The sequence below is a fragment of the Pipistrellus hanaki genome (genome assembly GCF_964339955.1).
Source record: "Pipistrellus hanaki genome assembly, chromosome: 3".
In the NCBI taxonomy this organism is placed as follows: domain Eukaryota; kingdom Metazoa; phylum Chordata; class Mammalia; order Chiroptera; family Vespertilionidae; genus Pipistrellus; species Pipistrellus hanaki.
The window spans coordinates 128153595-128178923 of record NC_140505.1 but is presented as its reverse complement, the minus strand read 5'-3'; the positions used below and the strand labels follow the sequence as shown (position 1 = coordinate 128178923).

The following is a 25329-nucleotide window of genomic DNA, read 5'->3' as shown; positions in this document are numbered from 1 at the left end:
TAAATTACTCTGGTAATTTTTCTTACTCTTCTTGATATGAAGAAAAAAATAGCATGCTTAACCAGAATAGTCTGAGGACCTGTTCTGTCCATGGCTGTGTTTTATTGTTGTTGTTTAAATATATTTTTATTGATTTCAGATAGGAAGGGAGAAAAAGAGAGATATATAGAGACAATGGTGAGAGCGAATCATTGATTGGCTGCCTCCTGTATACCCCTACTGGGGATTGAGTCAGCAACCTGGCATGTGCCCTGACCAAGAATCAAACTGTGATCTCCTGGCTCGTAGGTCAGCACTCAACCATTGAGTCACACCAGCCAGGCCATGGATGTGTTTTACTGATTCAAAACAGATAAGAATTTGAGAGTATTCCTAGCCAGTTTGGCTTAGTGGATATAGCATTGACCTATGGACTGAAGGGTCCCAGGTTCTATTCCTGTCAAGGGCACATGCCTGATTGGTGGGCTCAGTCCCCTGTGTAAAGCGTGCAGAAGGCAGCTAATCAATGATTCTCTCTCATCATTGATGTTTCTCTCTCTCTCTCTCTCTCTCTCTCTCTCACTCACTCTCTCTTTCTCGTTCTCTCTGAAATCAATAAAAATATAATTTTTAAAAAGAATTTGAGATTAAACATTTAGGAACTTTTATAGTAATCAAATAATCTCTATTGAATTACATAACAAAATATTGAGGCTTCTGTTTTGTATATCTTTGTGTTTTTATTTTACTTTTTTATAAATAACTAGAGGCCCAGTGCATGAAATTCATGCGGGGGGGAGGGCGGGGGCGGGGGGTGGGGGAAGAGCCTCAGCCCAGCCTGTACCATCTCCAATCTGGGACCCTTTGGGGGATGTCTGACTGCAATTGGGCATCCCTCCCACAATCTTGGACCTCTGGCTCCCAATCACTCACTTGCCTGGTTGCCCCTAACTGCCCCCCTCCCTGCCAGCTTGGTTGATCCTAACTGTCCCCTCCCTGCTGGCCTGGTCACACCTTACTGACCCCCCTGCCAGCTAGTCACCCCCAACTATCCCCCTTTGTCAGCCTGGTCATCCCTAACTGCCCCCTCTGCCAGCAATTGTCCCCTCCACCAGCCTGGTCACCCCACACAGCCTGCTTGTTCAGTCATTTGGGCATCCCTCACTAACCCCCCTGTCAGCCTGGTTGTAAACAGCCATCTTGTGAAGGTGTGATGGTCAATTTGCATATTAATTGCCTCTTTATTATATAAGATTTTTATTATATTTTATAACAATATAAATCCACAGCAAGTTAGGAATTCTAAAAATTTGGTCTTTTACACACAGAGAAAGAAAAAGTGAGTAAAAACAAATTACATTTTACCTTACCCACTTTGAATTTATATTTTAAAGGCCTATTTCATTTTATTACATTAGATTGTCATTTTTAAAAATTATTTCTTCTTCAGGCTTATATGCATTGCTGGAAACTCTTTTATCAAAAAACCTTATCAAACTCTTTTATTTGAAACCTTATCAAACACAGGTGATAAGGTTTTGGTTTAGCAATACTAGCTCATTTTCTCAGAGGAACCACAATGTCAGGTAACACCGAGAAGTTGTTAATTCCTGTTGGAGAGGGAGGTACTCTCTGTTTTAAGAATAAAATTAAGTCACTCTCTTCTCATTGGAAACAGCTAATCATAGGGTTTCAAACTATTAATGTAGAGAGACCTTTTTTAAATATGAGGAAGCCTGCACAGGGAGGTTCATTTTTCAAGATCATACAGCGAGTGAAGGGAGAGGTCTGAATTCAAACCCGAGACACTGTACCTGACACGCTGCCCTGACAACGCCTGCCCTCTCTCTGCTGCTCCAGTGGGAACTCTGAGAGTGGAGGCTTATATAAGCTTCTCTTCCAGGTACCTGAAATCCGGTAATAAATATGCTTATGAGTCTCCTCAATGTGTAAATTTCCTTGTTCTACTTAGAGCTTTCTGCACGTAGAGAAGATTAATGCTTGTCCCAAACTGATTTGCACATCACAAGGGAATAGTTCAGGGCAGAGGAAAGTCAACAATCTCCACGCCAGCTGTCCTGATGCTGAGACTGGTTCAGTCTAGGTTACCAATCAACATGCTCCAAAAGCAAACCCACCTTGATCCTCTTTAGGAAATAAGTGAGACAAGCACTTACCAAACAATTGAATATCCCTGAGAAATATCAAGTCTTTGAAGAGATTCCATAGTGACTATGGCATAGTCATGGCGAGGAATCCAGAAACTGCATTAATTAATTGAATCCATGTCTGTTCAGGGAACTAAAAACTTTACTACACACACACACACACACACACACACACACACACAAAACAAAACAAAACAAAACAAAACAAAACTGAAAATGCTAATCAGTTATTTGGCTCTCTTTTCTAGCTAATGCTAGAAAAATCCAGATTTTTGACATCGTTTAGTTTTCACATGAGAACATAGCATTTAATTGTATATTATTGTTCACCAACATTAAAATGAACAATTCTGCTTTTTTACCACACTCTAAAACATTTAGCAAAGTATTTTATCTTCCTTGTACACATTGGTGACTTTTATTTTTATAAGAGTTCATTTGGGCCAAATCTGAGAACAATTGCTGAGAAGCAAGATCGAAAGTGCTCCCACTGGTACCTTATTAAAGTCAGAAAGTGAATGATTCCTCAATTCTTAGCCTCAATGAAATCAGCTGATTGTGTGCAATGGATGTGTCTCCTTCAATAACAGAAAAATCCAGATTTAAAAAAAAAAAAAAAAAAAAAGCTAATGGGTAAAATGGGAGAAGGTTGTCAAAAGATATAAACTTCCAGTTATAAGATAAATAATTCCTGGGGATGTAATGTACAGCATAGTGGCAATTATTAACAATACTGTATTGTGTATTCAAAACTTGCTGTGAGATAAATCTTACAAGTTCTCGTCATGAGAAAACAAGTTTTGTCAATATGAATGGTGATGGATGCTAACTAAACTTGTGGTAATTATTTCACAATATGTACATATATCAAGTTATGTTGTACACCTAATACAATGTTATATGCCGATTGAATCAATAGAGAGAGAATAGCTATAGAGCTCATTGTGTATCGCAAGATAAATTTTAAGTATGTAGACCTGGTCTGAGATTTCAATGGCATTAGATCGGAATCTTCTGGAGTGAGTAATGAGTGTTTTTCTAAGTCAGCCTTCAGCTGACTGTTACATAAAGTCTTAGTGGGTCTTCATTAGAATCTGTCTAGCAGTCTTTGGGGAGCTGAGATCAGATGGCATATACCAGTGATGCTGTAGGATTATGTGGGACACAGTAAAAAAAAAATTTTTTTTTTTAAGTTTTAACCAGAAAAGTAAAACAGAATAAAATCTAATTACATGGAGTTTCTCTTAAAACAAAAAATTGATTGAGTTCTGCCCAAAGTGGCTTGTTGTTTCCTGTGCCAGGAACTACTGTGCAGGCCCAGCAGGAAGTGTGCTATGGAGCAGGATCGCATTTCACCCTTGTTTTATGGTTCATTTCACTTATTTAATGCAATCCGAGAACCTGTAAAAGGAACATGTTAGAAGGAGGGAATAGGCTTTTTGTCTTGTTTGGTTTTGTTTTGTTTTGTTTTGTTTTTTTAAGTTTCTTTGAATCAAAACATTTGTTTTTACAAGGTGCTTGGAGTCCCAGAGGAGCAGGACTTCCAGCGTTGCATGGTGAAGACATTTCTCTTTGTCACAAAACGTCAAGCAAGACGCGGAGTGGGGTTATGTCTAGCACTGGGCTATGCCTTTCCTTGCTGTCCTAATCACGCAGTCTTCAACCTGAAGAATTACAACCATGCCCATGAGTGGTCCAGATCGTTTTGAATCCATAGAAGCTCCTCCTGTAGGGTCTCCAGCTTGATGGAGAGCCCCTGATTGGGGGGGGGGGGGGGGGGAGGGATAGGAATATGTTTAAGGTGCACAATCGTGATTCACTTGTCAAGCAAAAGGAGTTCACTTGGCTCCACTGCTTGAAGATGTGTGAGCTGAACAGCTGGATTTCCTTGCGGTGGCAGACGCCGCTCCTCACACGCTGTCTGTTTTCCTCCCCAGAGACCTCAGCATGAACAACATCAGTCAGCTGCCCCCGAGTCCCCTGCACAGCCTCCGCTTCCTAGAGGAGCTGTAAGTATCGCCGTGGCCACGGTGCGTCCAGGCCACGCTGGACACATGCTTGTGTTTGCCTCTCAGACTTGCTGTGGGAACCAGATAAAACAAGGCAGAGAAGCTGTCAGCACCAACAATTCTGGCACATGAGGAAGCACTTAGTTGGGAGGGGGAAACAGAAGAATTGCTTGTGATTCTGGAAATCAACTTATGAAAGAGTTTACCATGGGGCTACGGCATTCTAAGGTGAGACTGGGCCAAACAAATTAAAACGTTAAAACAAAGGCCATTTAAAAGGGCTGGATGGCTCCTTGGAAATAGTTAAGCAGCAGGATATTAAATGTTTGAATGCCGGTTCATGTTTATTAAAATAGTAAGGAAGGCTATAATCAAAACCAAAAACGGCTGCTTGGTTCGGTGTGGGTCAGGGAGTCCACATTTCATAGCACCAGCGCTTTTTTGTCCTGATCACTTTTAATTACTATTTTCCTAGTAATTTAGCTTCCCTCAAGGCTTGAACAGAAAAACATGAAATCCATGATAGATTTACAACTATGCTCTCCCAAACTCACTGTGGGGGGAAAAATTAAATTAAAAACGAAGAAGCTAAATTGGTTAATGATACACAGAGGAATCTTCATTAAGTCCCGTAATCAATTTCCAGAAGATGAAAAAGAACTGTATAAACCAAAAATCTGCATTTAAAAGTTCATTGGATCCTCTTACCCCTTTGAGTGAGAAGGACTGAGGAAGTGAAGTACCATGGTACTCTTCATGAAGAAAGTTTGGCACCATCCCTTGAGTAAATCCTCTGATTTCTGATTAAAGGAATTGTTTAGGCAATGACCTCTTTTTAAAATGCTTTTTTAAAATAAATCCTAAAAGTCAGGGTTCAATTTGGGGAGTAATTTAAATTGTTGATGCACCACAGGATCCACTATGGGAGGTGGAAAGAATGTTCCATCACAATCAAATGACACTACATCAATCTCTTTTTCCTTAAGAGGATAATATTCAAATTTCTCCCCTTTAGTTTATATGTATTTATTTTGGTAGCATTATATTTTTAACAAATGCTATTGTTTGAATACTTAAATCAGCTGAATGTACCTACATTGGTATAGAGGAGTTTGCTGGAAAAGCTTAGATTACTGGACTGTACAGTAGGTTTTACTCATTCAATGAATGGATTTTCACTGTGGGTTATCCAGGAGCCTCCTTTTTTTTCTTCTTTTCTTTTATCTCTGGCCTTTTGTTTGTTTGTTGTTGTTGTTTTGTTGTTAATGCTCACCCAAGGATATTTTTCCATTGATATTTTTAGAGAGAATGGAAGGCAGGGGGTGAGACAGAGAAACATCAATGTGAGAAAGACACATCGATTGGTTGCCTCCCACATGCACTTGCAACCAAGGAATGTTCCCTTGACTGGAGTCAAACCTGCAACCCTTCAGTCCACAGGCCCATGTTCTATCCACTGAGCCAAACCAGCCAGGGCTATGTCTGATGAAGGTTAAAATTTAACCTTCATCAAGGTTGGGATCACGTCTGTCTTCATTACAGCTGGTATGCAATACATGGTAAATTTTTGATGAATGAGAAAATGAACTAATAAGAAAGCAAGTGTGTAAAAGGAGCTTCTTATACAAGTTAGCTGCCTTAGAAAAAAATAACATATTAGTTGACATTAGCCAATATTTTTAAAGATTAATTTTAGTAAATTTCAAACATCAGTGTTATTTTCTTATTTACATCCTTGTCCTCCCACTCCCACCATAATTAATACGCAATACTTGGTCCTCTTTATCTTCATATTTTTAAGACATTCATTTCCTATCCTTTTTTCTTTAATTTCCTTATAATATGTAATGGAAGAAGGACACCCCAACTTAATACCACAAACTAAATCAATAAATAATTCACTTCCCTAAGGACTTTAATAGAATTCCTCCCTCAATGACCCAACTTATTCAAAATAACTCCTTTCTTCATGAGGTGAATGTTCATTTTCTTCCAAGGCCAGTTTTTCAAAAGATAATTGAGAAAAAATCAGCAAGAAAGGAAGGGAACTACTATTTGAAAAATGCTGTTTTTCTGAATTGTCTTTTTTTTATATATACCTGGAAACTCCATTAAGTATCTTGACCATGGAATCAGAATTTCAGAAATAGAGGACACTTTTTTAAGACTGTTCATTCCATTTTCTCATTCTGTTCTTGAATTCCCTCTGCTGAGCTGGCCAACTTGCTGAATTTAAAGACCACTTTCCCATATATAATTCTGTGTTGCATCTAACATGTTTGAAGAAATAGTTATTTATTTAGTGGCAAAAGGGGATAGTATTTATAGAACCTGGAAAAATGATCAACTCTGCTTGGTTTATTACTTTATTCCCCAGGCTAAATTTATGGGTTGCCTTTGTTACATTGTTAATTGTTTCTATTAGAGTTAGCTATGTTTAAGTCTATGTTCTCTTCTAGAATATAAAATCTTCAAGTTCATATAATTATAATGACAACAATAATAGTTTACATTGTGCAAAATATTTTACCCATATTATCACACTAAATCTTCTTAATAACCACATAAAGTTAGATATTAATTCCAGTGCACAGATTTTTTTGAAAATATATTATTATTGATTTCAGAGAGGAAAAGAGAGAAAGAGAGAGATAGAAACATCAACGATGAGAAAGAATCATTGATTGGTTCCCTCCTGCCCGGCCCACACTGGTGATCAAGCCCACAGCCCAGGCTTGCGCCATCACAGGGAATTGAATCGTGACCTCCTGGTTCATAAGTCGACACTCAACCACTGAGCTATGCCAGCCGGGCCAGTTCACAGATTTTTTTACAAAACTAAAGTACAGAGCAATGAGGAACTTACCCAAAACAATTAAGTCAGAATGTGCCAGAGCTGAGATTCAAACTCACTTTCAGAGGCAGACTCAGAAAGTAGAAAGAAGCTCAGGAATTGTGCATTTAATCTGTGCTTTTCTTTCCCTCAACAATGCCTAGCATAGTGGTTTACACAGTGGAAAACTATATAGATATAGATATAAATATAGATATAGATATAGATATAGATGATATAGATATAGATATAGATATAGATATAGATATAGATATAGATATAGATATAGATATATAGATATATAGATATATAGATATATAGATATATAGATATATATAGATATATTAGAGGCCCGATGCACAAAATTCGTGCAAGAGTAGGCCGGCTGCCAGCACCAGCTTCCCTCTGGCACCCAGGACCTGGGCTTTCCTTGCAGCCCTGGCTTCATCTGGAAGGACGACCGCTCTAATTAGCATATTATGCTTTGATTATTATAGATATATTTTTATTGATTTCAGAAAGGAAGGGGGAAAGAGAGAGAGAGGAACATCAATGATGAGAGAGAATCATTGATCAGCTGCCTCCTGCATGCCCTCTATGGGGATCAAGCTGGCAACCCGGGCATGTTCCCTTGACCGGAATCAAACCGGGGACTCCTTCAGTCCGCAGGCTGATGCTCTATCCACTTAGCAAAACCAGCTAGGGTTGCACAATGGAACATTTTAAAGTGTTGTTTAAACTGAGTTTCATAATGATAGTGTGTCTGTGTATGTGTATATGTGAGGGAATGAGAGAGAAGGGATTGGATATCCAGGTTATTCATTCACTAGTATTACATATTGGCTATGAGAAAAGTGTCATCAGAATTTTCAGGTGTAGAATTTCATCAATTTAGCATTGCTCAACAGGTACACAATCTTAATTAATGTTGTTTTTTACATATGCATATAATTAAGCAGCATATCTTATATAGTATTCTAACTGAACGAACAAATGACCAACCATCCAGCTAGATACAGACATTCAGACAGCAGTCATTTTGTGGGAATATGTACTTGTTATGACAATTAAGGCATTGTTCTGAAAGTATTCTTTCATTTAGTTTATTCTGCTCATCTCTATGCTTCATCTCCTTATATATTAAATAAAACTCTCAACTGAAAACTCAATTTTTAAAAATCACAGTTAATAAATCAAAGTTACCACTCTTCCCCTTACTGTTTATTACCCAATACAGGGTGGGGCGAAAGTAAGTTTACAGTTGTTCGTATGGAAAAAAATACAAGCATCAACAAATAATGATATAATAACCTCTGTGTTTTGCCTACTCACAACTGCAGACTTACTTTTGTCCCACTCCCTATATCATTTCCATAGTTCAATTTATTTAACTATGTTTTAAACCCTGTAGACAGCCATAGTTCATTCCTCATTCATCACAGGAACTTACCAACAGCGCCATAGTTTAAAAACTTAGGGACACAGACAACAGTGTGATGATTGCCGGGTAGAAGGGGCATTAATGGAGGTGGAGGAGGGTATAGAAAGATAAACGGTGATGGACGGGGACTTGAGTTGGGGTGGGGAACACACAATGTGGTGAACAGATGATGTGTTGTAGAATTCTGCACTTGAAACCTGTATAATTTTGTTAATCAGTATCACCCCAATAAATTCAATGAAAAGGGAAAAAATGAAATTTGTTTTGAGTCTTTAAAAAAATAATAAAGTAGCCCTGGCCAGTTTGGCTCAGTGAATAGAGCGTCGGCCTGCGGACTGAAGGGTCTGTGGTTCGATTCTGGTCAGGGGCACATGCCTGGGTGGTGAGATCAATCCCCAGTAAGGGGCGTGCAGGAGGCAGCCGATCAATGATTCTCTCTCATCATTGATGTTTCTATCTCTCTCTCCCTCTCCCTTTCTCTCTGAAATCAATAACGATATATTTTTAAAATAGTAATAATAAAGTAAAATAAAATCTTCCAAGAATCAATAAAGCCCTAAAGGTTTTACCCTAGAGAGAATGACTACCTGGAGCAAATAGAATAAACGCCAGCATAAAGAGGAAGAATAAGAACCATCACAGTTCATTGTCTCTTCTTCCCTCGCCTGACATTCTGGAATGCTTACTACCTATGCCACACGTTTGGGCACATTCAGGTCTCATTTGTTATTTATTTTTTATAAATCTACAAGGTGACCAGACATGCACAGGTCAAATGCCCTGCTGGTGTGATATGAGACCGAGAACTTAAAATACACACACACACACACACACACACACACACACACACACACACAAACATATGTGACTTGAGTGTGGAGGTTGCTACTGTGTAGAGGCAGAAGCCCCGGACTCCTGTGCTATATCCTGACTCCGCCACTTCCTAGCTAATCATCCACTTGACCTCCCTGGGCCCTGGGGGATAACAGTAAGAGCTGCTGCTTCCTGCCTGTGTTTTGGGATGTTTCTGAGGACCAGACGAAGTGCTGATGAAAGGACTTCGGTAAACTAATTTACATATTTGATTGTATTAGTAAAATGAAAACACTTTAAAGAAGCTCCTAGCTTCATCTTTTCCTCGTTCATGAGCTTGATTTTGCAGTAATCCCAGGTATCCAGGACGTGTGAAGGAAAAGCTATTTCCAACTAGGAGCTTTAATAGATATAGACAACAAACGCAGCTAGTTCTTTACCCAGTTTTAACATCCTGGGCAATAGTTGCATTTCTCTCCAACAGCATCTCCCCCGGTTCAGTCATTCAGATCCACGAGGGACGTTATGCTAACATTTGCTATTTGGACACGTACAAGATTCTCCACTTGGTCCATTAGAGTGTGGTGCAGATGTTAGGAGCTGTCACTAATGCTGACAGCTACCAGTTCCATTAACCTTAGGTTGGTAGTCTGATTAAACCAGAGGGAAAATGAGCCGTTGCCATTTTAAACAGTCTATGTTTTTTTTTTTATTTCCAAGCGATATTTATTTAACAATATTCCCAGATTCTAATGCTTTTGGAATCAAGTGCTCGATTTAAGAAGGGAACATGAGAAGCTCTAGGGAGATCAGTTTCTAAGTTACTATTGTTCCCTGACCCTGTTTGCTCATATTATGGTTGGCCTTGAAGAGTCTTTATATAAATAGTAGGTATCTGTGATGGCAGATGAAATTTGTAAGGAGAGATACCACTAAATTTCCTGTAAGCAGTCTACCCTTGCTACTTCTACTTCCTCAAAATGTTGCTGAAAATGGTGAGAGCTGCCGAAACTGGTTTGGCTCAATGGATAGAGTGTCGGCTTGGGGACTGATGGGTCCCAGGTTCGATTCCGGTCAAGGGCATGTACCTTGCATATCCCCAGTGGGGGGTGTGCAAGAGGCAGCTGATCGATGACTCTCTCTCATTAATGTTTCTAACTCTCTATCTCTCTCCCTTCCTCTCTGTACAAAATCAATAAAATACTTTTTTTTTTAAAAAAATGGTGAGAGCTGTCCTGCCTGTCTTTTGAGATTTTTTTTCCTGAGGATTAAGTGAAAGGATGATGAGAGAACTTGGGTAAACTGTAATTTACATACTGGATTGTGTTAGTAAAATGAAAACACCTTCATGTCCATGAATAGCCTTCCTGCCCAAGGGGGCTTTGGCAATGCTCAATTTCTAGTCATCATAGATCTGGCAATGGATGATGAATGCTGCTTCTTTGAAATTCTTTTTTCCTCTAGTGTTATGTCATGGAAATTGTTTTGCTTCTCTTCCAAATGCCTATCTATACAGGATACAGGCATTTAGATATCTGTGTTTGTGTATGTATGTATGTATGTATATGTGTATGTGTGTGTGCATGAATATGTATGTGTATGTATGCAGGTGTGTATGTATATAAATTTTATAATATACACACATTTTTGTTGTGGTAATTAGGGCACTATTCTGAAAGTGCCCTACCTCGCTGCCTCCTCTTCTTTTGCCCTTTAGCATTCCTTTCTTCTCCACTCCCAACTCTTATAAAATGTAGACATCCCCCTCATTTCTGCACTTAGTTTTATTGTATCCTTTCTCAGTATTTTTTAATTAATTCTTCAACATGTATTAATTGAGCCACTGGAAACATAAGAATGAATAGGACTCGCCCTAGCTGGTTTAGCTCAGTGGATAGAGCATCAGCCTGTGGACTGAAGGATCCCAGGTTCGATTCCTGTCACGGGCACCTGCCTGGGTTGTGGCTCAATCCCCAGTGTGGGGCCTGCAGGAGGCAGCCGATCAATGATTCTCTCTCCTCATTGATGTTTACATCTCTCTCTCCCTCTCCCTTCCTCTCTGAAATCAATAAAAATATTTAAAAAAAAAAAAAAAAAAGAATGAATAGGACTTACCTACGGTTCATTCATTCACTCATTCATTCAAGAAATGCCCACCCTGGGGAGCTTACAGTCTAGTGGGAGAGACAGAATAATAAGCAAGGAGACATGCACGTATGATATTTGATTTTGACAAGAATGATGAAGAACACAAATACAGTTAGGTAGAGAATAATTAACAAGGGAAGACAAGAGAGAAAGTCTCTCTAAGAAGTTGACATCTAAACTGAGATCAGGAGGATGAGGACGAGTTGGTGGTCCTATGTGCAGGGCTGGAGTGGTTCTGGCAGGGGAACAATGTGAGCAGAGTCCCTGAGACAGGAAAGAATGTGGCATGTTTGTGGATCTGAAAGATCAGTGTGGCTGAAGCAGAGGGGGAGGGAGAGGCAGGGACATGGGATGGGTTGGAAAAGAGGCCAGAACAATCGGACAATGTGTGAGATCACTGGGAAGCCACTGGTTGGTTGTAGGCAGCTTACTGAAACAATAGGATTTATGATTTTTTTTAATGTTCTGATTTCTGTATGCAAAATATATTGGGGAATTATGGAAGCAGAGAAACCCATTAAGAGGCTATAGACCAGTCAGAAGATAATTGCAGTTATCTGAGCAGGAAACCCAAAATTTTAACTATTTCTGCTATATGGATGAGCCCCCCCCCCACCCCCCTCCAAGTCAGTATCCTAGTTCAGATTTCTTTTGTGTTTGCCTGCTAGCTAGGCCAGTAATTCTCAAAATATGGTCCCTGGACCAGCAACCTTGTCAACACCTGTGAGCTTGTTAGGAAGGTAAATTCTGTGCCCCACCCCAAACTAGTGAATCAGAAACTTGGAATTGAGCTCAGGAACCTGTAATCAATAAAAATATTATATATATATATATATATATATATATATATATATATATATATATCCAGATGAGCTTTCCTCTTGCCTTTCCTGCTTTCTGATTATCCAAACTTGTGATCACTATGTCTGTCATTCTTCCTCTCCTGCCCTCTATATCAGCCAGTTTCAAAATCCTAAAGCTAGTCATCCCACATTGTCTTTCCATTTGTTTACTCTATTTTATCACCACCTAGTCCAGGTTCTTATTGTCTCTTCTGGATAACTGTTAAAATCCATTAACTATCCCTGGCCAGTATGGCTTAGTGTTGAGAGTGTTAGTCTGAGTACCAAAAGGTCGCTGGTTCAATTCCCAGTCAAGAACACGTGCCTGGGTTGCAGGTTTGATCTCTGGCCTTGGTCAGGCTGTGGGAGGCAACCAATCAATGTGTCTTTCTAAAGTCCATGTTTCTCTTTCTCTGTCTTCCTCCCACTTCTTTCCACTCTCTCTAAAAATCAATGAAAAGAATATCCTTGGGTGAGGATTAAAAAAATAATAATAATAAAATCCATTAACTAGTCACCTCTCCTAATTAATGAGTGAATCATTGTCTCTGGGGATGGTTAACTTATCAGTACCAGATTATGTGAGGACCAGTTCAGAGTTTCCCACCTTGAATGTACATTGGAATCACCTGGAGCATTTTTTAAATTAACTAATCACCAGGGCTTATTCCCAGAGATTCTGATTTAATGGGTCTCAGTGGGGACCCAAACATCATTTTTTTAAAGTCTACATGGTTGGGGGTTGCTGAGACCCACTGGGACATATAGAAGCATCATAGCAGAGGAAGAGTCAGGGACTCATCGATTGATTGAACGTAGGCCCTTGAAAGAGAGCTCTGAGGGTGAGGAATGATTCTGAGTAAGGTTTTGAGATTAGATACCAGGAGACTGATAAGACACAGTCAATAGAAACAGGAAATTTGAGGGGAACAATTGGTATTTTGAAGACAAGAGGAGGTCTGATTCTGGATATAATAAGTGTCAGGTGCCAGCAGGACATCCAACTGCAAATGTCAATAACAGAGAGAATGAGAGTCTGGAGCGTGAGGAGCCTGTTCTAGAGATAATGATGGAGAATCTTACAAAGAGGTGATTGAGGAAGGTGTTGGGGCAGATGAGGACCTTGAGAGAGGATACAGACTCTGTGTTTCCCGGTGTGTTTCTCTACCTAGATTAAAATCACCTGAGCTGCTTATTTAAAAAATACACTTGTATTCATTTTAGAGAGGGAGAGAGAGAAACATCAGTGATGAGAGAGAATCATTGATCAGCTGCCTCCTGCATGCCCCACACCAGTGATCAAGCCCGCAGCCAAGTATGTGCCCTGACCTAGAATTGAACTGTGACCTCCTGCTTTATAGGTCAACACTCAACCATGACCCAGACTGGGCTACTTAGTTAAAATGCAGATTCCTGAATTCTTCCCCCAAGAAACTCTGATTCACTAAATTTGAGTTTGGGTCTGGGGCTCATAATTTTTTATGGCTCCTAAAGCAATGGTAATACACACTAAAGTTTAAACACCACTAGACAGAGAAAAAAAGAAAAGGTGTGAGAACAGACATTGAGAATCATCTATGTTTGGAGGATGAGAACTTAAAAGGGGCTAGCAAGAAAAAGAAAACAACCAGTCAGTAGTAAGAGAAGTAAGATTTTATGGAATCTGGAAGCCAATGGAAGGAGAACTTTGAATACGAAGCAGTGAACAGCCCAGCTAGCATGGCTCTGTAGTTGAGCCTTGACCTATGAACCAGGAGGTCACAGTTCAACCCCAGTCAAGGGCCCATGCCTAGGTTGCAGACTTGATCCCCAATAGGAGGTGTGCAGGAGGCAGCCCACCAAAGATTCTCTCTTATCATTGATGTTTCTATCTCTCTCTCTCTCTCCCTTACCCTCTGAAATCCATTTTTTTTAATGTTAAGAAGCAGTGAGCAACAGTTTTCTTATTGATAATAAATGACATAGCCATTCATGTTCTTGTGTTATTCCTCTTTTAGACCCACCCAAGCTCCAGACTAGCCTACTTTTAAGCAAAGTTATGGTTACAAACCCAAAATTTAGAACCAAAATGCTATGCTGAACTAAATTCTCTTCTTGTGTAAACTTTCTTTTATGTAAGCATGATCAAATAACTTGACCTCTCTTAGGCTCACTTTCCCATCTGTAAAAAGGGAATAGACATGTCACTTTTTAAATATGATTATAATAATTAAATGTCACAATGTTTATAAAGAACTTAACATTGTGCCTAGGACTTAGGGATTGTTTAATAAAAGGTAGGCATTATTTGCATGTCCAAAAGCACTGTGTGTGGCTTTTGAAAGTGCTCAAAGAAATCAATGGATTTAAATTTGGTAAGTAATGAAGAAGGGGTGTTCCTCAGCTGCTCCCCATCTGGGTATGTAATGACTGGCAACCATCTTGGAATAGTTATGCCAGACCTGAGGCAACTTTCTCTTATTCTTTGGAAATAAGAGAAAGTAATCAATCAATAAATATTTTATATATATATATATATATATATATATATATATATATATATATATAATTGAATCTTTACAGAGAGGAAGAAAGAGGGATAGAGAGTTAGAAACATCAATGAGAGAGAATCATCGATCAGCTGCCTCTTGCACACCCCCCGCTGGGGATGTGCCCGCAACCAAGGCACATGCCCTTGACCGGAATTGAACCCGAGACCCTTCAGTCCACAGGCCGACGTTCTATCCACTGAGCCAAACCGGTTTTGACTCAATCAATAAATATTGATTCTGCTTCTTGCTGTGGGCAGGCAGTAAGATTCTTGACCTTAGAAGGCTATCATCAAATCAGGTAGAATATAAAATTAACCCTTATAGACAGCCTTGTATAGGATACATCCTACAGGAAAGTTGATTGTGGACTCAGGTAATTAAGGAAGACTTGAGAAAGGAGTTGAAAATTAAACTTCATTAGTCTTGTGGTTAAAAATACCATAGGGTCATATGCCCACAAAAGGACCTCCCTTTTGTCCTGAGGAGTTCATTTATTCAGTCCAGCGGGCCTTAGCCCTTGAATCTCAAAATCTGATTTTTAATCTATCCTATATAATAAAGATTGGAATATGCAAATTGACCCTCAGGCTGTTACAAAGATGGTGGCATAGCCACAAGACAGTGGCGCCCAGTCCCCTCAGCCCTGCCACTGAGAACAGATAGCGGGGTGTGGGGGCTTCATTGCCACCACTGCGGTGGAGCCCCCAGACCCCAAAGACAGAGAGTGGACAGAAGGGCATGGCAGCTTCATCACCCCAATGGCAGCGAAGCAGCCATGCCCTGCAGAGAGCAGAGAATTACGGGGAATTGGCCTAAGCCATCAGTAGGACATCCCCTGACAGCTCCTGGATTGTATGTCAGGCTGAGGGACACACACACCCCCATGCACGAATTTCATGCACCGGGCCTCTAGTCTAATAATGAAAACAAATGGACAACTTATAAATATACTGTTTAAAAAAATAAGATTTTGGGCTGGATTTGAGCAATTAAATACGCTTAACTCACTGGTGGGCAGGGAGGGGAAATAACACAGTCTTTGAAAATTACAATTTCTTGAGGTATATTAGGAAAGACACTTTTTTTTCCCAATGGAAAGGAAAACAGTTGATGGAATGTCATGATCTTAGTGTCCAAAAGGCTTCAGCAAATCTTACAAAGATGAACTCCAGAGGGCTAAACTTTAAGTACGTACGTGGGCCCGTGCAACTAGCATGGACATCTTATAAAAGAAAACCTACCACAGGTGGGCTTGGTCAACTTCAACAATGATACATTACTGCCAGCACAAGGTTAATAAATTACAGCTGACTTCAGTTCATCCTACTATGTCAACGCTGATGACACAGACACTTGGCTTCCGTATGCATAGACCCAACGCCAAACCTGGTACATGTGGTGGCCCCAGAAACAACAAGAGCACTTAATCAATTGAATAGAATCATGAATAGTCTATCTCAATTGACTGTTATGTTTGGTTTCACTTTTTTTAAACTTTATTGTCTTTTGAACGTCCCTAATTACAATATCATCATGATTTTTACTAACTTTATTTTAGGAGAATTTTTTTTTTCTTCAAATGGGAATGTTTTGACACTAGTAGAGAGTAAGAAACTTCAGAAATTTTATGTCTAAGTGAGAGTTTACACTTGCTAAGTAAATTATAATACATAAAAGTGAAAGGAAATTTAGAAATAGTAATGGAGCCACTGGAATTATATTGGGAAATCACAAAGAAGGAAAACAATTTCAGCAAATGAAATAGGCTGGCCAGATCTTCAGAATGAGAAGAGAGGAAAAACGACTACCATTAAGCCTGATCTTAGCCTCACCAAATTTCTAGAACAAATTAATTTAGCCTATCTAGAACACGTGCTCTCTAGATCTCATGTACTTCGTAAAAGTTGGAAAATAAAGCAGTAACTTCTAGGAGCCAGAATTCATTTGCTAAGTAATCTGAAACGTCTCCTTTTAAATCATAAGGATACCATATTCAAATTCATCCTGCCAAATGTTTACGTAGCACTGTGGTTACATAACTTCATGCTCCATAAGAAAAGACTAGATTAAGTTTACATGAAATCAGAAAGCAACCGTTTTTCATTTTCCATAAAACCTTTCTGAGCTTTGATATCCTTGTCTACAAAGTGTGAATAATAAAAACCTCTGCTCTATCTCCTGATATGACAAAGTAATTTTAAAACATTAGTGACATGCAATAAAGAAACCTTACTATCAGCAAGAAGAAAAAAAGCAGGGTGGAGGATGGAGGTGAGAGAAAAGAATAAGGAAAAGCAGAACAATGAACATGGAACAAAAACAGTTTTAGGGCAGAAAAGAAACCTTAGTGGAAGAACCGTACTTCTTTTTAAATAAAGGAAATGAAATCCAAGGAAGTAAAGTGACTTGTGTTAAGTCTCACAGCAAATTCATGGTGAGAAGAAAGGAAACCAAAAATGGAAAGGAAAGAAAAGCACACAAAACAACTAAGTGTTAGAAGTCAGAAGAGTTCTCCCAAGAACTTACCTGGGAGGGCTGGTAGAACTGGCCTGGCCCTCTCCTTAGCGCCGAAAATGCTGCTCTCTGCCTTTGGATCTCGGCCGAGGTGACCCATGTTGGACCATTATTTCTTGTTCAATAATGTTCCCAAGGCTGCCAATCAGAAAACAGTCAAGCACCCCTTCTGCTCCCCCATTTTACCCACACCTGCTTCTTTCTCTCCAGGCCAATGTCCAGTGAGGAGGAATCAGAGCCCACATCTGATTCATTTGCTCTTGTCCCTCCATTTTACAAACTCAAGCTATGCTACTCCACCACAAGCCCCCACCACCACAAAACAAAACAAAACTAAACAAAACAAAACAAAACAAAACAAAAAAACAAAAAAAACAAAAACTCTAGGTTACTCTACATTAGAGATCCAAATTAGTGTAAAGATGCAAAGAAACATACATTCTCAAAAAAATTTTCACAGGTTGTTACAGCACTAAAGCATCTAATTACTTTTTGCATTTGAAGAATATATCTACTTAATGATTTTTTTATTTTTAATGGCAGTTCAGTCAGTAATACTAATAATAGTAGTACAATATGGATTTTATATATGGAGCAGGATCTTTTTCATATGATAGAAAATTTGTATCTTAGGAATTTGTATCTTATTGGAGAAATGAAGATAATGAAAGAAATACCCCCACGAAATAATTTTAGAAACAGGGAGAAAACAGCTACTTCTCAGCCAAACTGTATATAGGTCTCTAGGGTCAGGATGCAGTTGCCCAAAGATTTGTTGTTTCAAACTGTCGCTGGACTGATTTGTGTGCAGGTCTCGCTCTGTTTGTGTATTCATCTGAAAGTCTCCTTTTCCTATTGTTTAAAATTACTAAAACCATCCCACATGGCCAAGAAATAAGAGGGGGCGGAGGCAATGATTTCCTTAAATTGTTGTTTTTGTCCATGAGATAGATCTTCCATCAGCCCAGCAAGTAGCCAATAACACATCATAAATTCCTTTGCTTTAAGACAAACTCCCCCGATAACACAGGTCAGTGGTTCCCAAATTAGCTCTGAACACAGACTTGGGATTCTCAAAGTCCATGCCCAGAAAAGAAAAACAACTCGTGTGAAGTGAGTTATGTTTCAGGAAATGTAATGGGAAGGTTTTTGCCCTAACAGTAATTTAAACTAATAAGGTAAATAAATACATACTTTTTCCCCCTCTCTTTTTCCTTCCCAAAGTCAAGGTCTCAGAAACCATCAAGCTGCTTGATACCGTAAGCAGCAGTAAGAGTGAAGGCCCATCTCAAGGCTCTGTTCTAGAACTCACAGATGTGCTGCCGAAGTCAAGGCTGTGAACAGGAGAGTGAGGGACATTTTTGCTGTCCATAAACAGTTACTAGTCAGTTTAGTCTGATCAGTTAAGCCATCTGTGGTCGTCAACCAAGTCTGAGCCTTTCTGTGACAATAAACAACTCTTTTATGTCATGATCATATACAATTCATTACTCCGGTATTGTGTATAGTACTGGGGATAACCGATCAAATGCATGTGGGTTGTCTATAATGTACCCATAAATATAAAATGTTACTCTTTTTTGGCAGCCTACATTTCCCCTTGGTGCTGGTGGTTCGTGGGGTTGGATTTTTCTTTCTTCCACCTCAAGTCCCACCCTTCTCACCTCCTCCACCACAGCTGCGCTGCACCAGCCTCTCCGTGTGAACTCCCTCTGTGTCTGTTCCCACTCTTGCTCTATTCTTTCTTCTACAAAGCTCCCATCTTTGTAAAGTATGTGATTATCTAACTGCTATGCTATATGCCTGAAACTAATACGGAATAATATTGAATGTGAACTGTAATAGAAATTAAAAGAAATTTTAAAATTTCTTAAATAAACAAGAAAGAAATGTCCCATCAGAAGGACCCTTTTATTTCTTTTTATTTATTTACTAGAGGCTCGGTGCATGAAATTCATGCATTGGGGGGTAGGGGAAGCGTCCCTCAGCCTGGCCTGTGCCCTCTCCAATATAGGAGTACTCAGGATATGTCCAACTGATGGCTTAGGGCCGTGGTCGGCAAACTGCGGCTCTCAAGCCACATGCGGCTCTTTGGCCCCTTGAGTGTGGCTCTTCAACAAAATACCACGGCCTGGGTGAGTCTATTTTGAAGAACTGGCATTAGAAGTTTAAGTTTAAAAAATTTGGCTCTCAAAAGAAATTTCTGTCGTTGTACTGTTGGTATTTGGCTGTGTTGATTAATGAGTTTGCCTACCACTGGCTTAGGCCCACTCCCCTCCAGCAGTCAGACATCCTTAGTGCTGCTGCGGAGGCAGGAGAGGCTCCCGCCATGGCTGCTGCATTCACCAACCATGAGTGTCTGCCCCCTGGTGGTCAGTGCACATCATAGCAACCAGTTGTCCCGTATTTCGGTCAATTTGCATATTACCCTTTAATTATATAGGATTTATTTCTTTAATTTAAATTCTCTATTGTTTAAACTATTACATGTGTCTCCTTTTCCCCCCTTTGATCTCTCCCTGGCCACTCCGGGGTTCTGGCGGGTGTGGCTCAGTTGGTTGGAGCACCATCCCACACAATGGCAGGATACTTTTAAAACACAGATCTGATCACACCCCTCCCCTCTCCATGCCCTTACTGTGGCCTCCACAGCCCTGCATGGACTGGCTCTGGACACCTCCCCAGCTTCACCCCTCCTTCTCCTGCTTGCATTTTTCTGACCACACCAGGCACACTCCCACCTCAGGGCTTTGGCAATGCTTAGCACAGACCTCTGCTGAAAAGCCCTCCCAGCAGAGCTTTCTCCCACCACCTTACCTGTAATAATAAGCCCATCACCCTGGCAACCGCCCCCCACTGCTCTCTATCCCTTTGCCCAGCTTTTGAATAAAAAAAGAAAAATATTAAAGGAGAGTTATATATAGTGTATAGGTAAGCTATTAAAGGACCTCTGTAAAATAGGTAAGTTATTCTATTTCTTCTTAGGCGCTTCTTTTGCCAGCTTTTCTATTAGAAATTTACAGAAAATTTTCACATTTGTTTGTTTTTACTATTGTTTTTGGTTTGTGGTTTGAACTTAATTGTATTGTGTGTGTGTGTGTTTTTAACAACTAAATGAATTCCACATGAAGAGAACTGTGCTCACTCTCTCTCCTCTCCCTTCAAACCCACAGGCGTCTTGCCGGAAACGCTTTGACATACATTCCCAAGGGAGCCTTTGCCGGCCTCTACAGCCTCAAAGTTCTGTGAGTACCCCAGGTGGGACCTGGTACATTTCCGACTCGGGCGGCAAGTGAATGCTAATTAACTTGTAAAGACAGAGTTCCTCAAATAACCTACTTGGAGCATTTGGGATAATTCATCTAAATTCAAGTCTACCTTTATGGGTACCCCATAGAGCAATATTGTACCTGGCTAGATTTGTGTGGGGGGAAAAAATCACCTCTCTTTTTCTAACTTAAACATCTGAAGTTGTTTGCCTCTAAATAATCAACTTATCAACTCAAACTTTTAAAAAAGCATTTTCTTTCCTTTTGTGTTATGATGTTGGGGAGAGTTTCTTGAATCATTTTGATCACCAAGTGAATAAATCAACCCTGATGCTAACATAATGAGATCACATCTTCAAACCATTTGCAAAGTTTGTTTCCTTATGATTAAAGATCTGCTAAAAAAAAAAAAAATACCAACTTTATGTTACAATTGTGAATAGATGTGGAAAAGCCTAGTGATTGTAGATACAATGAGTAACTATTTGATAAATACTAATTCATTGAGACTTATAAAAGTGGATTTTCATATTATTTAATGTCCAACTTCCCAATATTTTTAATCAGATGACTCATTATTATTGACTACCTCCTTATTCTAGTACCTATTGTTTAATTTTCTTTTAGTTTATTCTGTGTAGCGGGGGGGAACACCTAGGTAGAGAAAATAGGTCACTCAAATTGAAAGTCATAATAGGAAAATTTTATCTCAGAGAAAATACCCTGATTTTACTTTCTTTCTTTGAGATAAAAGTTATAAACAATAAAAGGGCATTTGATATATTCCTGCTTAAGGGAAATTACATTTTATTCACCTCATGGATACATGGGCTATTTAAAAAGTACTTTAGTTTAAATATATTTGTTAAATATTAGTTAAAGGTCAAATTCAACAGCAGAACCATTTTTGGTCTGCTTAGATAATTGGGTTTGGTCCCCTCGGTTTTGAATGATTTTTGCTATTAGGCAGAAATATTTTTTAATTGTCACATTGCCAAATTCTAATGTTAATTCATTATGTGGTAGAATTCTGAGTTAGAGCATCAACTTCAGTACACCTATGTTTCCATCAACACAGCAAAATATTTGGAGCCCTTCTAAATACATCACATAAATCAAGTTTGGATAAGACAAATAAGGGAATATATTTCCTTTGTTGATCTATGTATCTTTAAGCATTTTGGATACTTATTAAATTGATTATACTGGAACTGACCATCTTAATTCACTTAACAAAATGTAAGTCAGATATACTGAGCTAGAGTGTATGTGTGTCTGCATATCTGTGTCTGCATGTAAAATGTATCATCAGCCATCATAATTATATGTAAATTGTGATAACATAATTTAATACATATAAATATATAATAGAATATCTATGATTAGATATACACTAGATATGATCATTAGAATTTTATATTTTTGAATTTTCATATTTGAATTACTTAAGTTTAGTATGACTTTTTATAACATTTTTTAATTTCCTAATTTTATATTTCTGATTTTATCATACTGCACTAAACGTCCATGAAATTGGAGATGTTGTCTGTCTTGGCTACTGATCTATCCCCAGCTTCTAGAACATGCCTGAATCATAGTAGACACTCAAGAAATACTGGTCAAATAAATGATCCAGATTGATGATACAGAGAGGACAAGGGGTTTCTAGACTTGTTGACTCTTCTTCATTGAGTATGATGTAGACCTAATGCTATATGTCTATTAGTGGATTATCAGTTGCATTCTAAACAATGTGGGCTTCTCCCTGTCAGCAGGTTTTACTTACCCAGAATACTTTTGACACACTTTGCTGATTCTTATGGTGTATTTTGCCTAAACACTTCAGAAGCTTTAGATTAATCTGACTTAAAAATGAAAATCACAGGCTCTCTCTCATGCTTGTTATTTTTATATGTACTTCTTCCACCAGAATGGAATGTGGTGTTTAGGTAGACTCTCTCATCTATCCTCTCCTAACCAAGCAATGTCTCCGGTCTTCTACACAGTCAGGGTCTCAGCAAAGCATGGGAAGTGTGAGACTCAAAGTGGCATTGAATGCATTACTGTTGCAGATACAATGTGTGGTCATGCCCTGAAGAGCTTATAATCTAGTTTGTGGGATCAAGGCAAATAGATCACCTGTAATTCTGTGGTTTTTTTCACCTGTAATTATTAAAGTGTGTCTAGAACTATGTGTAGAGCACTGTGGAACTACAGAGCTTGAGAAGAATTTAGTCCAGTCTGATGGTCAAGGTTCAGCTTCCTGGGAGAGATGTTTCCCCAAAGAGATGACCTAGGAGCTGAATCTTGAGGGGACAAGATGCACAGAGACACAGAGGCAAGAAGTACCTGGCATATACAGGCAGCCCAAGCATGTGCTGGGGCTCAGGCATTTAGGAGGAGGTGGAGAGTGTCTGGAAAAGAGCCTGGAGTAGAAAGAGTCCTGGTCTCAGGAATTCCATATATTCTGTCAAAAAGAAAGCATGGGCATTATTATGTTCTAGGCAGAATGAGGAGGAAAGGAAGAGATGTAAACAAGGAAGTGTTCAGATTGCTCAGTTTAGCTAGATCACTGTCAAGGTGAGGAGGGTTCAAGGGGAGAAAGACTCCTGCCAGGAATTTGTGCACTCTTCCCTTTGCTTTGCTGCTTAAGGGTTAATATCTAAGGAGCAGATTCAATTGTCAAATATTTTGGAAGTATTTCAGTGTTAGAGCAGTGCTTTCCAACCACGGTGGTTCTTCCTGCCATAGAGTGTTTTGGAAATTTGTGAGGGTGTCTTGTTTTTCCAGGTGGTATACTTGGAATAAGCTGTCCTGTGATATGCAGCACAGCCCAACATAAAGATTCTATCTACCACATCATACCTTAGTGTTCCTCCACACCAAATATAAATCAAGAATACTTTCATACCTAATAATACTGAGAGGTTTTCCAAGAAGTTCTCATAAGACTAATACTTTGTACAGGAAAGATTAAATGGAATAAATATATTCTCTCAAAATTATTGAATAATTAATTTTGTATCCTGTCTATTCTAGGTATTATATGATTTCTAACCACATATTTAGTTAAAAATGCTGTTAGTGCAGTAGAACGAGTACTCCAAACAACACAAAACAATGAAAGATATATAACCATGGAAATGTAAAACTTCTTCTTACAAACAATTATCATTAAATAGCAGAGAAACATGAAACACAGAGCTTACCCTCATGGAAACTCTCAATCTATATATATAAAAGCCTAAGCAACCAAACGACTGAACAACTGGTCACTATGACACACACTGACCACCAGGGGACAGATGCTCAATGCACAGGGTTAGGCTCCCTCTTGTCTGGATAGGGCCTGTGGGGATCAGGCTCCCTCCTGTCTGGATCGGGCCTGTGGGAATCTGGCTGAAATCAGCTAGCCACCATCCTTTGAGGGGGTCCCAGATTGTGAGAGGGTGCAGGCCAGGCCAAGAGACTCCACTGGTGCATGAATCCATGCACCAGGCCTCTAGTTGTTTTATAAAATCCAAAAGTCATAACAAGAAAGAAATAACTGATAGTACTGTAGCATGGTAAGAAAGATAATATTAAAGTAATATTTGTCTGGGACCCTGACCAGTATAAGGAGGGCATATGGTAAAAGAAGAGAAAGATACTAGCAGTACAATCCATTGAGATGCACAATGAAGACAGCAACAGCAGTCCTTGGCTGGGATTGTTTTATATTGAAACTTGTTACTATGAGCTCTAGAAGATCACTAATGTTTAACATTATTACCCCTGTAAATATTGACCTTCATAAAAAATAAGTTATTGGTTCTGTATTCCAAAATACCCAGTCCAGTGGGATTCTAAACCAGGCTGTCCTCAACAAAGGTACATTGTCTTACATAGGCCATTCAGTCACAGAATGGCTCATTTCCTGCTGCTCACTACCAAAACCAAAGCCACGTAGAGGGGATGGGTAAAACTAACCATAGAAAGGTCACAATTAGCCAAACTGTTCTAATTCCCACAGAGGCCCAGAATAGAGCCTTAATAGCTACTTGATACCTAAACACAGGACAATTAGGTAGAGGGAATACCTAAGGACCAAGCCACCAATTGTTACAAAGTCCCCATTCAACATATTATCTCCCTCTGATTCTCATGTTCTTATTTAGCCTATTGGCAAAAAAAGATAACAAAAAAATTGTGCTGTTGAGTAGCATGGGGAAGTTGTATGGAGTAGGGAGTATTTTAAAGCTCCTCAAGAAAAGAAATTAAGAAACTATGAAGTCATCCTTTGTCTCTAGAGAAGTGTTTCATTTTCTTTCCTTCCCCATATGTGAATGGGGGGGGGGAGGGGAATGAGGTTATAAGTGGCTAAACCCATATTCTGTTCATGCACATTCTGCTTATATTCAATATATTCAATAAAAGAGCATTTGCAAAGGAAATCAGCAGCAGTGTTGGGAATGCTTTCTGTTTTAATTGCACTCCATGGTGCTGTAAACCTTTAATTGTTTCGCCTCCCTCTGGAATATCTTAAACAAAAATAGAATTTTCTAATTAACTCACTGGAGACTTATAAGGATGTAATGGAGATAACTTGCTCTCGTTTTGTCGTTTGAAAGTAATTAAACAAAAGTTCTTAATGTAGGAAAAGATCAGGATTTAAATTGTGGATTTTTTTAATTATATTTTTTGTGTTTTACTGGTAAAAGTAGTTGAAAAATTAAATTGTTGGGAGGTAAGTCAAGAGTAGGTTTAAAAGTTATCATTAATAAAGCTTGTTAAATTCCATTT

At 39.1% G+C, this 25329-nt stretch overlaps 1 protein-coding gene across 1 annotated transcript in view; it reads left to right on the top strand.

Moving 5' to 3' along the window:
- LGR5 (leucine rich repeat containing G protein-coupled receptor 5) overlaps nt 1-25329 on the top strand; it is a 137006-nt gene that overhangs the window by 58160 nt on the left and 53517 nt on the right. Inside the window, exons 2-3 of the mRNA XM_084878866.1 lie at nt 4085-4156; nt 20452-20523. Coding sequence (XP_084734992.1) covers nt 4085-4156; nt 20452-20523 — 144 coding nt within the window. The remainder of the gene's footprint in view (nt 1-4084; nt 4157-20451; nt 20524-25329) is intronic.